Genomic DNA, 13,088 nt, shown 5'->3' with positions numbered 1-13,088 from the left:
AGATCTATCTCATTTCTATAGTTTGAGAAGAGCTAAAAACGTTACGCCTATTGAGAAAGAAACCTTCTACCAGTTTATTCATGTACAGTATAAATAGAAACTCCAGAATAATGAGCATGATATAAAGGGCAGGCTGGTTACACTAAACTGGCTAACAGCCAAAAATATGATGTATTGATAACATAAATCAATAAATCAATAAAACAGTAAATATGGTAATGATCACTGTAGTATAACATAATACATCCTGTTTTTTCATGTTAAAAGTAATACAATTCGAAGATAGATCAAACAAAACAAACTTCACAGGGTCGACTCCAAAATTATTGGCACCCTCGATCAAATTAAATACAATGTTCTCAAGTTAAACCTACTGTATACAGATGCTGCATAGTTTTATTTGTCCAAACGTTTTTTGTTTTCGTTTTTAAAAAATAAATAATTTTTCTACTTTTCCACAGACACCCCACAACCAAATCCCTGAAGTCTGTCTTTGAAAAAAAAATCAACTCTAAACCTGATTCTTATGAAGCGTTTTAAGATTCTTAGGTTTCTAAGATTTAGACATCCCTCTTCAAAGCTCGAATCCAGAAATCCAGTAAGAGATGGTCGTTGCAAATGATTTTGTGCTCCTGTACACAATTTTAATGATGTCGGTCAAGATTTGACCTCCAGGCAGAGGCAACTGATAGACCTGAGACTGAGCTGAACATTTTACAGCATAATACTGTCTAGAGGATGTTCGATTCTCCTGCGATGGTGTTCATGTCCCCACAAACCCATAGTTCCAACCACGGTGCAATGTGTGGGTCACTTCTTTTCATGCAAACCTTCCAAACAGCTTATCTGATAAATGATTTTGAAATTTCATAACCCCGAGTATCTTGTAAAATGGGCAGCTCTGAAACTTTGGTCTTTTGTCTTCTTGCCTGTCCTCCTCGGGATGCTCATGCGTCCGAATTTTCCTACTGATTTGTTTTTTCCTAGTGTTGATGGAAGACAAAGAGATTAATTCATGCATGCAACTTCGCCAAAGTTAAGTCAAAGGGAGCAGGAAGAACATACATTTAGTTTTGAATGGATAAATAATTTGCATGAATAGATATGCTTTAGTGGTGTCAGCATTTGACTGTATATTAATTATTTTTATTTGTAGTAAAGGGAATGTTGGTTGTACATTGTTTTGTATAAGGATGCCAATATTTCTGGAATGTACGGAAGCACATGGCATTCACAAAAGAAAAGAAAATCACAGAAATTATCTCATAATTATTTGAGTTATTTTTAGTTTCCCGAGCCCCGTCCGTTCTCGCATAGATGACAGAGCTCTGGTCATTTTGTGTTTTCAGTTAAATTTTGTTTCCTTTTAGGGTCCTAATTAATAATCCCCGCTATTTCCAAATGGTCTTCGAGAGCGTATCCTAAGCACTCTCACAACTCCTACAGTATTTCATTGCCCTCCTCTAAAGCCCTGCGTTAGGGCCCTTATACACATTATAACATCTCGTGGTGCGGCTTTCCATACCGCCCCACGTAACAAAACAATATGGAATGCTTCATGGGTACAAAAAAATTATGCATTTTAAAGGCATCTAGAGAACTATCTGGCACCTGCTTAAAATTCTGGATCCTCGCAGAGTTGAAATCATTTTTTTCTTTTGTAAATGCAATACGCTTCCGTAGGAATGGCCTGTACACAGTATAATAAATATATAACTATTTCTCAAAGGCATTACAGCTTACCAGCCTAAACATATTTTATACTTTTCATCGCTTAATTGCATTAATCTTATGCATTCTAGTACATTTGAAATGATGCATAATAAAAGAAGGAGACACAAAAACAACAACATGTGCAAATGTACAATCTGGGCCCGTGCCAAAAACTGTTTGCACTATACAGTGTATTGCAATGTTCAGCTTATGCTATCTAAATATACTGTAGAGTGGTTTAATTTGCTTTGCTTGTAGAGCTGGTTTTGATAAGGCTTCAAGAATTTGTCGTACAATAACAGCATGTGTAAAGATAAACACAACGGTTCTGCGGTTCTAGTAAAATAACCAACGCTGAATTTGCAAACACTAGTATTTTACTCTCATTTAAACAATGACGTTGAAATTGAAAATCTGGCACACACCTAGTTGCATAAGTAATAATAAATAAAAATAAATAATAATAATAATAATAATAATAATAACGCTGCATGTTTAAAACTGCATATGTCTTCTTCATGTTTCTCTAAAACCTCCAGAATGAATCAGTGTCTTATTCAATCAGCGAGGGCATATTCCTAGGATCAAACGAGGTCTTCTGAGATGTTAGACAGACATGTCATAGTGTGAGGAAGGACAGCACCAACAATGAAGTGTTGGACATTATTCTCGTCCCTGCTTATCATCGATATAATGCTTTAAACATCAGATGCAGCCTAATGTCCGGGCTCGTCTGGCTGCGAAGCAGTTCGTTCGGACAGACCTGAGGACGTTTTCCGGAACCTTCCCGTTTCGACCTGAGATCTAGCCGACGTTCACTCCGAGGCCGACTTGCAGCTTGTCTCCTCGGTGGTTGACGAAGGCCCCCATGATTAGTGTAGCCGGAAGAGGACACAGGCGCTTCTCCAGAACACCTCCGATGATACACCGGCTGTCCAGCATACCTGAAGGCAGAATTTCATAGAATTCTCCTAAAACATCCCAACAGGAACATTTTATACAGCCAGCTACAGTAGGAACCAAGATGGGGTGAAGGCTATCAGGTACTTCTTCTGAGTGACATGAGTCTTTTTGAACTGAGTGGTTAGAAACACTCTGAGAAGTGAGAGAAGCACTATACTTCCAGTTCTGCTTGTGCCAGCATGGTTGCGATTGGCTGGCATCACTGTGACTGATCGAGCAATAGTATTGCCTCCCCTGCTTTCTGAGAGCATGGCCAATTTTGCTCCCTTGGTTTCACCCCGGCCAGGGATGGTTGTACCATCATGGGGACTTGAACTGGCAATCGGTGGTAGAGCAAATGCTTAATGGAAAGTTCTTACCCCTGAAGGTCATGTTGGCTCTTGGTAAATCCATCTGGTAGCCAAAAGAGAACTTGGTCTCCTGAGTTCTGGTGCTAGCCTCAAACTCCACTCCGACCTGAATCTGGGAAGACAATTACAACTAACTGCAGTGTAGTGGAATGCTAAAGTCGTACATTATGGACCAACTACTACTTTCCACCTGCTGCATTTAAGTCATACCTTGTGATTCATTACATGTTCAAACAGGTGTAGACACTTAACCATCTCAGTCATATGTGCTTGTTCCAGATTTAACCCCCATCACCACCACCACTTTTTTATTCCAGTTTTTTCACTCTTCTTGGATGGCTTTCTGCCAGATTTTGCAGCACGGCTTTAAGAATTTGCAATCATTCTTCAGCCATAACTAAGTTTGAATATTTGGCCAGGGGTCCAGCCAGTATTCCAGTTCATTCTGAAGGTGTTCAGCCATGGTTCTGTTCAGCCCACTCAACTCAACTCACTTCTACTCCTTTATTGTCGAAACATGTTTTCATGGAAATCGCTTTGGGACATTATGGTGGAACAGGTTTGAGCCTCTTAGAAGGAAAATCCCACAATTCTACAGCACACAAAGACGTTCAAGACCACAGGCGTCAAGTCTTCTCCAGAAAGCGTAGGAAGTGTAGGTTTTCATTCCAACTAAGCACAAGCCACAAATTATAGTTCATTGAAAGTTAAGAACAATTAATTATACACGTGGAATCACTGCGTGTGTCTTTTGTTTGGGTGGAATGATAACCTGCACTCACCGGCTCTTTCTGGAGAATGATTTGACACCTGTGACACCTGGCCAATTGCACGTATTAAACCTTGTGGAAGAACCACATATGGGTGTGACATATGAGTCAGGTGTGTACAGTATATTAAACTAATTTTATATGACATGCATCACTGGCTTTATGATACTTCTGCAGATCATAATTCTCATGATCAAGTACATATTTCCAGGTTTTTCTGTTATATCCTTAATTAAGAAGTTGTAGAATTTACATTAAAGACCATTGTACCTGTTTGTTTGCTCTGTGATAATAGCTGGCATGGGCACCTCCTTTGCCAGCATTTAACGTGGCAACCCAATTACGACCTGGAGTATAAAAAAAAGGAGAAATCTTTAGTTTATTTCATTACTTTGGAAAAAAATAAAAACAATTAGATGGAAATTGCAGGGATTACTGTATCCTATAGCTAAGATGTGCTAAGGGTGCCAATCCATCGCATGGGACACACACACACTCACTCATAGACTACAGACAATCTGGGAATGCCAATTATTATGGTGGGAGGAAACCCACCTAAACCCACCGGACCCTGGCAGTGCAAGGCGACAGCGCTAACCGCTAAGCCACCGTGCCGCCTGCTAAGATACAGTACTGTGCAAAAGTCTTAACCCCCCCCCCTTTCCCCTTAAATCTTCATATTTTACTTTCAAAGTGTCCCTGTCGGGTCCCTGTACCTGATCAGTTTCAGAGGAATGTTTTTTGTTTGTTAAGTCACACAGTGACCTATGAATCATTCAAGCTTAAAAAAACAACAACAATCTGTGCATAAACAGGTACAGCTGATCAGGTCGGTGATTAATATACTGGTGATGCTAAAGGGCTGAGTGGTTGGAACAGATGAGAGGTGAAATAAGGTCGCTGCTGAGTTTGTTACATAAACAGGAATTTGTGTGTGTGTGTGTCTGGAGGCACTTCGCAGCCTGGCGCAGTAAAACATTTGTTCTCAGAGATGTATAAGTGTTAATCACAGAATGTTAGCTCACTCACACTCTGTAGGGGCTTCAAACATTTAATTCCAACTGTCTGTCCAGTTATGCTGACCTGAGTATTGTCCAGCGAGGGTGAGGATGCCACCTTCTTCAGCTCGCCCTCGGTGGTAAACCAACTCTCCTCCAAGAACCAGCTGTGGAGAGACACTCTGGAGGAAGTGCGCCACCATGATAACTGTCCCATTAAGAAACAAGAAAGAATATTTCCAAGAACGACCCAGAAAAAAAAAAAAAACACTTAAAGGGGATGTGCTTTTTTTTTCGTGTTTTCGTCATTTTTGGACGTTTAAATGAGGCTTAATGTGTGAATCTTTTCAGCTTTTGTTTTGGTCGCCACTTAAACAAGCCAATTAGTTTTTTTTCCCTCCTAATGTGACCTCATATAGTGTAAGAAGAAACCCTTTCCCAGCTTTGCCGTTCTTCAGCAGTGGTTAATTAACATGGACACTGAAACAGTGCATTTGAAGGAGGAGTGAAAGTATAAGAAAAATATATTTTTATTTTCTGACAATTATTTCAGCTGGAGCACACTTCAGGGGAGCTGTGACACAAAAAAAAAAAAAACGGGAAAATATGGGACCTTTAAAGCTGACCAAGGAATGCATTTTAAATGATGGCAATGATGATTTATTTACTGGTACGAGCCAGGGCTGTATGCTGTGTTTTGCTAAAAATAACAAGTGTCAGCTATTAAAATTTTTTAGACATGTCAGTGATAATTAAGGAATAAAATTAATGAAAATAATTAACACCAGTGTGGTGCGATATTAAGTGTTCGGAATCAGGAAGTTGGCTCTTGTTCTATAATAGCATGTGGGGAATTTTTCTTTTATGTTCCTGATCGAATAGATAAAGGTTCTTTAACTTAATTTGTTTTATCCATTAACGTTGTACAACGTAATAAATAAATAAATAAATAGTGTCCACGTGAAGCATCCTCACTGAGATTATACAGTCACCCTTGAGATATCCGTATCGTGAAACGCACCAGACTCTCTGAAGATGTCCGGGTTGGCCATAGTGACGGCGGCTGTGAAGTCGGCGCCTCTGTACTCGGTCTCGAACTGCCACGTGACAAACTGAGACTGCACGGTCTGGAAAACATGCCAGCGTGTTATTAAAGGAATTTCGAAATGCTTCGACGGATCAAACCCGAAATACCACATTTGTACCGTGTCAGCTCCCAACCTGAAATACTGCTTTGGCTCTTATCCGCTCGCTCAGGTGGAATAACGAATGCGCGTTCAAGCTGCCGGAGGAGTCCATTTCTCCGATGAGCATGGGCGAGCCCTGTGGGCAGCGACGGCACTTCGGTCACTTCGACTCAATCAGTGCGATCCAGCAAAGGGATGATAAACCAAAGCTTACCGTGTCTTTGCTGTCTGTATCTGACTGTAGGTGCTCGACATGGAAGCGGTACGTCGACGGCGCCACAGCGCTGATGTGAAATGTGTGGCTGACCTGGATTTATTATTATTATTATTATGTTATTTAAAGATATTATAAAAAAAAAAAAGACAATCACAGATCACAAAACAATTCTTTGGAACAAATGATTAAGACGACATTTATGATGACACAAAGTAGTCGTTAGTAACAATATTAAAAAGTTATACAAGTAAGTGACGAAAACTTTATGTCCTTTCAGATATGTTTGTGAAACATGCAAGAAATTGAACCTTGAAAAAGCTGCTTAGGGTTTTGTTTATGACCATTTTCACTCCTTCGACCTGCTGTGGAAAAACGTCTAAACACACACACACACACACACACACACACACAAACACACAAAACTAAATGCCATTTCAAATCTCAAATAATCCACAGCTTAAATCGAAATGAATAAACAACAGGGTGGTTTGCTGGAGACAAACATCAGTGCGAAGTTGATTAGTTTCCTACAGCAGCACATCCTGAAGTGTTTTATTCTTATACGTAGGATTATATAAAAAGGGCCACATTGCATACAGGTGCACCCCCCCAAAAAAAACCTGCCATCCCCCTCCTTCATTTTCAGGTTCTTTTTAAATATACTACCAGTCAAAAGTTTGGACACACCCTCTAATTCTATGGTCTTTACTGATTTTTATTTCTTTCTACATTCCTTTAAAAAATGCAGAAGACATTTAAAATACAGAGTAATCACCTTTGAACAGTTGATATTGAGATGTGTCTGCTCTGGCTTATGCTCTGTAAATCCTTCATAACAGACCTAATCTTCATAATCTGATCTCATCACGGAGGTTGATGGGTTTCGCCAATGTACTTGACACAATACTGTTCTTGCAGGAACTATTCCAGAACTGTTGACGTTCACGTCTTAAAATAACGACTGACTGTTGTTGTTGTTACTAAATTACATAATTTCATACGTGTTATTTTATAGTTGTTCTAGAATGCAGGAATTGAAAAACACTGAATTCAGAAGGTGTGTCAAAACGTTTCACTGGAACTGTCTAAAAGACACATTGGCAGTTATTTTATTCCTCCTACGACACTTGTTCTGATTAAGAGATTGTATAACATGCAATGGATTTAAAGAGACTTGTTCCACCTTTGCAGCTGCGATGAAGGCCGTCAAAGCTGCCCGGGTTTGGAAGTCTTCCATCCCTCTTGTCCCACCTCGACAGCGGTCGGTCCTGTGGGAAAGGGGAATTCTGGCGCTCGGGGCGAGACGATAAGGCCAACACGCTGCCCATGAGGAGACGCTCACTTCCAGCCTGGCCTGGCCGAATCACCTGTCGGAATAAATGCACAAATTCATTTAATAATCAAATTATTGTTTACAATATGTTGAAACATTCTGGAAAGAAATAAAACTATGGCTACATTAAGCATAATGTGTGTTTTATCTAGTGAGTCTTCTTTGTGCTTATTCAAAATAGCACATCTTGCAATCTGCCGCATGGGAGAGACGTTGCAGACGCAGTATAACTACCTATAGTATCTTGTTGCTGTGCTTGGTCTTTTCCTGACGTCTGATCTGTGACATGTAGCAGAATCTAGCTGTTCCTCACCCAGGTTTAAGCCTCCTAAGAAAGAACTGATGCTGGTTCGAAGCCAAAGCGTAGTCACACACCAAATACTGATTTGATGTAGATTTTCCTTCTGTTCTGTTATTATTTTAAGCTTTTTTTTTTGCATTTAATGAATTAATAAAAAAAATTAGTATACAATATATATACAATACAGTCAATGCACTAATCAGCCATAACATTATGACCACCTGCTTAACATTAATTAGGTTCCTCTTGCGCCATCAAAACAGCAGTGACCTGTGTGTTCTGACACCTTTCTATGGAGACCAGCATTAACCTTTTCAGCAAATTTGAGCTACAATAGCTCTTCTATCAGATCAAAGTACATCCGCTCCCCACGTGCATCAATGAGACTTGGCTGCCCGTCACCCTTTTGACGGTTCACTGGTTTTAATTCCTTGCATTACTTTTAGTCAGTTCTCACCACCTTTTTTGCAGATCAGGAACATTCCATAAGAGCTGCAGTTTTGGAGTTGCTCTGACCCAGTTCTCTAGCCAGCACAATCAAAAGTCACTTGTCAAAGTCACTCAAATCCTTATGCTTGCCTATTCGTTCTGCTTCCAACTTCAGGGACAAAACGTTCACTTGGCATGATATTGAAGATATTGAAACTGTAGGTACTGTGAGAAGGGCCAAATTGTGAAGGCTAGAAAACTGGGTCAAAGCAGCTCCAAAACTAATTATATATATATATATATATATATATATATATATATATATATACATACACACATTAACTAATATATATATATATATATATATATATATATATATATATATATATATATATATATATATTCTTTATATACATACAGATTTTTCCATGAAAATATACACATATATGAAGTTAATGTGTGTGTGTGTGTGTGTGTGTGTGTGTGTTATTAACTTCATATATGTGTATATTTTCATGGAAAATTCTGTATGTAAATATCTGTATGTATATATAATTAGTTTTGGAGCTGCTTATATATATACACATTAACTAATATATATATCTTTATATACATACAGATATTTACATACAGAATTTTCCATGAAAATATACACATATATGAAGTTAATGTGTGTGTGTGTGTGTGTGTATATTAACTAATATATATATATATATATATATATATATATATATATATTAGTTAATGTTATATATAATATATATATATATATATATATATATATATATTCTGTATATACATACAGAATTTTACACACCTGTCTAGAACTTCTGCACAGTACTGTTTATACAGTACATAAGAATACACAAATAAATGTTAATACTAATTAAAAAAATTATAATCACAAAAAAGGAAGCAGAATAATAAACAGGATTAAAAGGTTGAGTACATATGACATCCTTCATAAAATAACACTTGAACTACTCACTTGTGCCACTTACTGTATTTAAGCATGGAACACCATTTGTCATAACATTATATAATCTAACAACATAAATATATTTATACACAACATCTATATTTAAAATAAATACAATGGAAACGAGTTGAACTGGAGAGGATGCTGAGAGATTCAGGATGCAGAGCTCTGAGCTAGAACAGAGGCTCATTCCCAAATAGATATGTTTGTATATAGGTAGTACGCTAGGTAGGTAGTAAAAGCCTTTGCCACATATAAGGCAAGGTAGTGCACTAATATAGAAGACATGGAGCTGTTTAGGATTGAGCCCAGATGACCAATCTTGTGAATTGACGTCAGGGGCAGGGTGTGACGATAAAACATTCCCGACTGGAAAATTAACCTACGAATATATTTCCGGTTTTGCATATCAAGAAATAATAAAATAAATACACAATCACTATTGTTAAAAAATATTGTATATAATACGGGGATACAAATGTACGTTTTTACACAGGAGTTTAAAGTTTTCATTTTATCCTGCTTGTTTACGTTTTCCCAAACTACCCGGAAGACTAGTCCTGTGATGCTTCTTCCGGGTTCCGGTAGTTTCCATGTCAACATGGCGGATGAAGCTACTAGGAAAGTAGTTTCTCAAATCCCGCTTTTAAAGACCAATTCCGGCCCAAGAGACAAAGAGCTGTGGGTTCAGAGACTGCGAGAGGAATATTTGTCTCTAATTAAAGTAAGGCTTAATCGTATTTATGTATTGTTTTGCTAATAACTCTACCATGTCAGAGATACGTGTCATTCCTGCACAGGCTGAAAGCCAACCTGCTCATGGTCTTATTTATAGATAAAGATATACAGTATCTGTTATATAGATGGTAAACCCAGAGTAGTGCTCATGGAGAGTAATTAATGATGTACTGTATTTAGCTGTCGGACTCAGGCTTATTAACTGACATGTACAGTGTGTTTGTAACAACAGCTGACTAAGATTTATGTTAGATAAAAGTATTTAAAACACAGTTAACCTTGTCACTATGGTCCATGTGTTACAGTATGTTGAAAACAACAAAACAGCTGATAACGACTGGTTTCGGCTAGAATCCAATAAGGAGGGTACAAGGTAAAATTTTGATCTCTTCTTACTTGAGTTTATTATTCAGTGTAAGACGAGTCACTGCTAGACAAGTACTGTTCATTTTGTTTGTTAATTTCTTTGCAATTTCTCATCTCTGATTGGTTAGAATCCTAGCACAGGGGCAGTTTATTTAGAAATTCTTTTATTAACTTGCGTTAGTACTTGTTGATTGGAAATTAGTAGTTTGTAGAAATAGTTAAAAGGTTAAAGCTAAAAATAATCTGATCAACGTTAATGTAATCAATGATATTATTATTTTAGGTTTAAGCCCATGTACACTTCTGTCTCTCTTTCTGTACAGCAAAACTCTAGCTTATTAATACAAAGAAATAAAATTTTGTAAGATTGTATATGTTTATGCCTTCTTTACTCTAATTTCTACTTCTTTTATCATCAGCCAAATAAACTCAGATTAAATCACAGAAAGTAGATCGGATAAAGATTACATTTTTTTCTTAAAACAACTTGATAGTTGTTTGTGAAAGCAGTGTAAATATTAACTTCCCCCGGTAAACATATTCAGTTTTGCTTTACTTGGTAATATCCATTGGTGCAGGTGTTTGCTTACATTGTGCAGGTTAAAAAAAAAATGAGGTCCTGAATATACTGAATGATCAAGCTTATCCATCAACCCGTTTTTTTTTTTTCTTCCATTATGGCACGACCATATTCTGACATAAGGATGCCAGAAATTATTCAGGAAAGAGTCTTTCAGGAAGACATCGTTTTCACATATGGCCACCACAGAGTGCAACTGGACAGAATTACATGTTATCACATCGCATAAGGTTACGGAAACGATAATGCAGCAAATGGTGGTCCAACAAAATATTAGTGTGTGTGTGATTTTTTTTTTTTATTCATTTATGGCCGGGCATTTTCTCATCTTTTTCCAGTAAATGCCACCGTTTGCATTTAGATCAGGTATAAGAATTCAGTCTCCTCTATGATTGGTAAGATCCAAGATCAGTTTTAGGTCACAGGGCTCTGTACTAAGAAATAACAAAATAGGATAAAATAAAAGAGTAGAAAAGAATAAGAAGAGAAATAAAATCAAACTGATACTAATTGCGTATGGTGTCACAAGTATCATGGTGTTACTTGAGCATGGATTGTTAAGACCATCTTAAGGCAGTTGGATCGGAGTTGTGGTGTATTACAATGTTTATAAAAGATTATAGCTAAGAAATAGGTGAAATAAAACAGAGTAGAATACCTAGACTAGTTTAATCTAAATGTAAATTAATAGATAATAACAAATGACTAGAGTTGAATACAAGATATGAAACCGAATATAAACCATCGTGACATTTCTTATAAATGGAAGTAGCAGTGCGACAAATTACCTATTACATATTAAAATATATATATTTTTTTTAATCAACAACCCCCACTGACATAATGAAGCAGCGTTAATGAAGAATCAGGAAATGGGCAAAAAAAGGAAGCAGTTACAGATGGAAAAACCCATCAAACCATTCTGACTTGAAGAGCGACCTGATTTATGTGATAAAGTTGTTGTGTACATTACACTTTCTTTATAATAAATTCAATTAAATGATTTAGATTATATTCCAAAATGTCCGAGGGTACAATTTAAAGATTATTAGTGATTATTTATGAAATGACCTCATTTCAAGCAGAAGACTCATTTCCCCTCTCGTCTGTTTCATCCACTCAGCATCAGCAATATACTAATCACCGACCTCATCATCTGCACCAGTTTCTTACTGGTTTATGATTTTAGCTTTTAAAAGTCTTGAACATTGAAATATGAAGCAGAATATGAAGAAATGAAGGGTCAAAACTTTTCCACAGTACTGTATGTAACAGGAACATTTCTTTGCAGGTGGTTTGGAAAGTGCTGGTACATCCACGAGCTTCTTAAATATGAATTCGACATAGAGTTTGATGTAGGTTTGTTGATTACCTTCATAAATCCTGAATAAGTTGATGGTTTCTCTAATTAAATAATTTAAAATAAAATAAAAAAACATTTCAGATTCCAGTCACGTATCCAGCTACAGCGCCTGAAGTGGCCATCCCTGAGCTAGACGGCAAAACGGCAAAGATGTACAGGTCAGTTTTCGTTCTGCTTGCTTTTTCTGTTTCGTAACCAAAACATTTCGAAGATTAACCTTTTAACAATAACAATTTTTAATATTTTAAATAATTTAAAATGTAAATTTTTTAAAGAGGAGGTAAGATCTGCTTGACGGATCACTTCAAACCGTTGTGGGCAAGGAACGTGCCGAAATTCGGCCTGGCTCATCTGATGGCGCTGGGAGTAAGTGTCTCATCTTTATTCCACCTATATGATTCAGATTTGATTTATTCATCCGTGTGACGTCACGTTGTTTTCTCTCCTAAGCTCGGACCGTGGCTCGCTGTTGAGATCCCGGATCTCATCGCTAAGGGGGTGATACAGCACAAAGAGCAGCAGGGCAGCTGAAGAACTTGAAGTGTTGAAGATCAGTCTTAACATCTTAACCGGCTTGACGATGCTCCCACACACAGATATGCACTGAAGCTGTAAAAGTGTAACTGAAAAAACAACAACAACAAAAAAACCCTGTATCCGGGACCAGACGAGTTTATGGACTTCTTGTAAATTTTAAATATCTAATGTTTGCTGAATTATTAACACCAGATTAAACCAAGATAAATGCATTATAATTAGACTTGTGCTGCTTGTCATGAATTTTCACACATTTCTAAAATG

At 37.4% G+C, this 13,088-nt stretch overlaps 2 protein-coding genes across 4 annotated transcripts; one reads left to right on the top strand and one right to left on the bottom strand.

Moving 5' to 3' along the window:
* Positions 1–220: 220 nt before the first annotated feature.
* On the bottom strand, positions 221–9,533 carry si:dkey-71l1.1 (uncharacterized protein LOC569883 homolog). 3 transcript variants are annotated; one of them, XM_053485765.1, is made up of 10 exons: positions 9,250–9,533; positions 7,382–7,565; positions 6,507–6,574; positions 6,196–6,288; positions 6,016–6,117; positions 5,816–5,921; positions 4,880–5,002; positions 4,067–4,143; positions 3,036–3,138; positions 221–2,657 (listed from the first exon to the last, which is right to left on the bottom strand). In XM_053485765.1, exons 2-10 carry the CDS (start codon positions 7,524–7,526, stop codon positions 2,518–2,520), a joined length of 957 nt encoding a protein of 318 aa, XP_053341740.1. In that variant the 5' UTR covers positions 7,527–7,565; positions 9,250–9,533; the 3' UTR covers positions 221–2,517. The 3 variants fall into 3 exon arrangements, with proteins under 3 accessions (XP_053341740.1, XP_053341739.1, XP_053341741.1); XM_053485764.1 differs by having other exon boundaries at positions 9,263–9,533; XM_053485766.1 differs by lacking the exon at positions 9,250–9,533 and adding an exon at positions 7,766–7,977.
* Positions 9,534–9,822: 289 nt separating this feature from the next.
* On the top strand, positions 9,823–13,042 carry ufc1 (ubiquitin-fold modifier conjugating enzyme 1). Its single transcript, XM_053485031.1, has 6 exons — positions 9,823–9,964; positions 10,284–10,351; positions 12,216–12,279; positions 12,369–12,445; positions 12,563–12,653; positions 12,738–13,042. Exons 1-6 carry the CDS (start codon positions 9,842–9,844, stop codon positions 12,816–12,818), a joined length of 504 nt encoding a protein of 167 aa, XP_053341006.1. The 5' UTR covers positions 9,823–9,841; the 3' UTR covers positions 12,819–13,042.
* The last annotated feature ends 46 nt before the right edge of the window (positions 13,043–13,088 follow it).

This window comes from Clarias gariepinus, chromosome 24 (assembly GCF_024256425.1).
Source record: "Clarias gariepinus isolate MV-2021 ecotype Netherlands chromosome 24, CGAR_prim_01v2, whole genome shotgun sequence".
Classification (NCBI taxonomy): domain Eukaryota; kingdom Metazoa; phylum Chordata; class Actinopteri; order Siluriformes; family Clariidae; genus Clarias; species Clarias gariepinus.
This window is presented reverse-complemented; position numbering and strand designations above follow the sequence as displayed.

Coding starts and splice junctions, on each gene's coding strand:
- si:dkey-71l1.1 (XM_053485764.1), bottom strand. CDS start 9,430: ATGAGCCTCTGTTCTAGCTCAGAGCTCTGCATCCTGAATCTCTCAGCA. Junction 6,289..6,506: donor CCCTAAGCAGCTTTTTCAAG/GTTCAATTTCTT, acceptor TAATAAATCCAG/GTCAGCCACACATTTCACAT. Junction 5,922..6,015: donor GAGCCAAAGCAGTATTTCAG/GTTGGGAGCTGA, acceptor CATGTTTTCCAG/ACCGTGCAGTCTCAGTTTGT.
- ufc1 (XM_053485031.1), top strand. CDS start 9,842: ATGGCGGATGAAGCTACTAGGAAAGTAGTTTCTCAAATCCCGCTTTTA. Junction 12,280..12,368: donor AATTCGACATAGAGTTTGAT/GTAGGTTTGTTG, acceptor AAAACATTTCAG/ATTCCAGTCACGTATCCAGC. Junction 12,446..12,562: donor AAAACGGCAAAGATGTACAG/GTCAGTTTTCGT, acceptor AATTTTTTAAAG/AGGAGGTAAGATCTGCTTGA.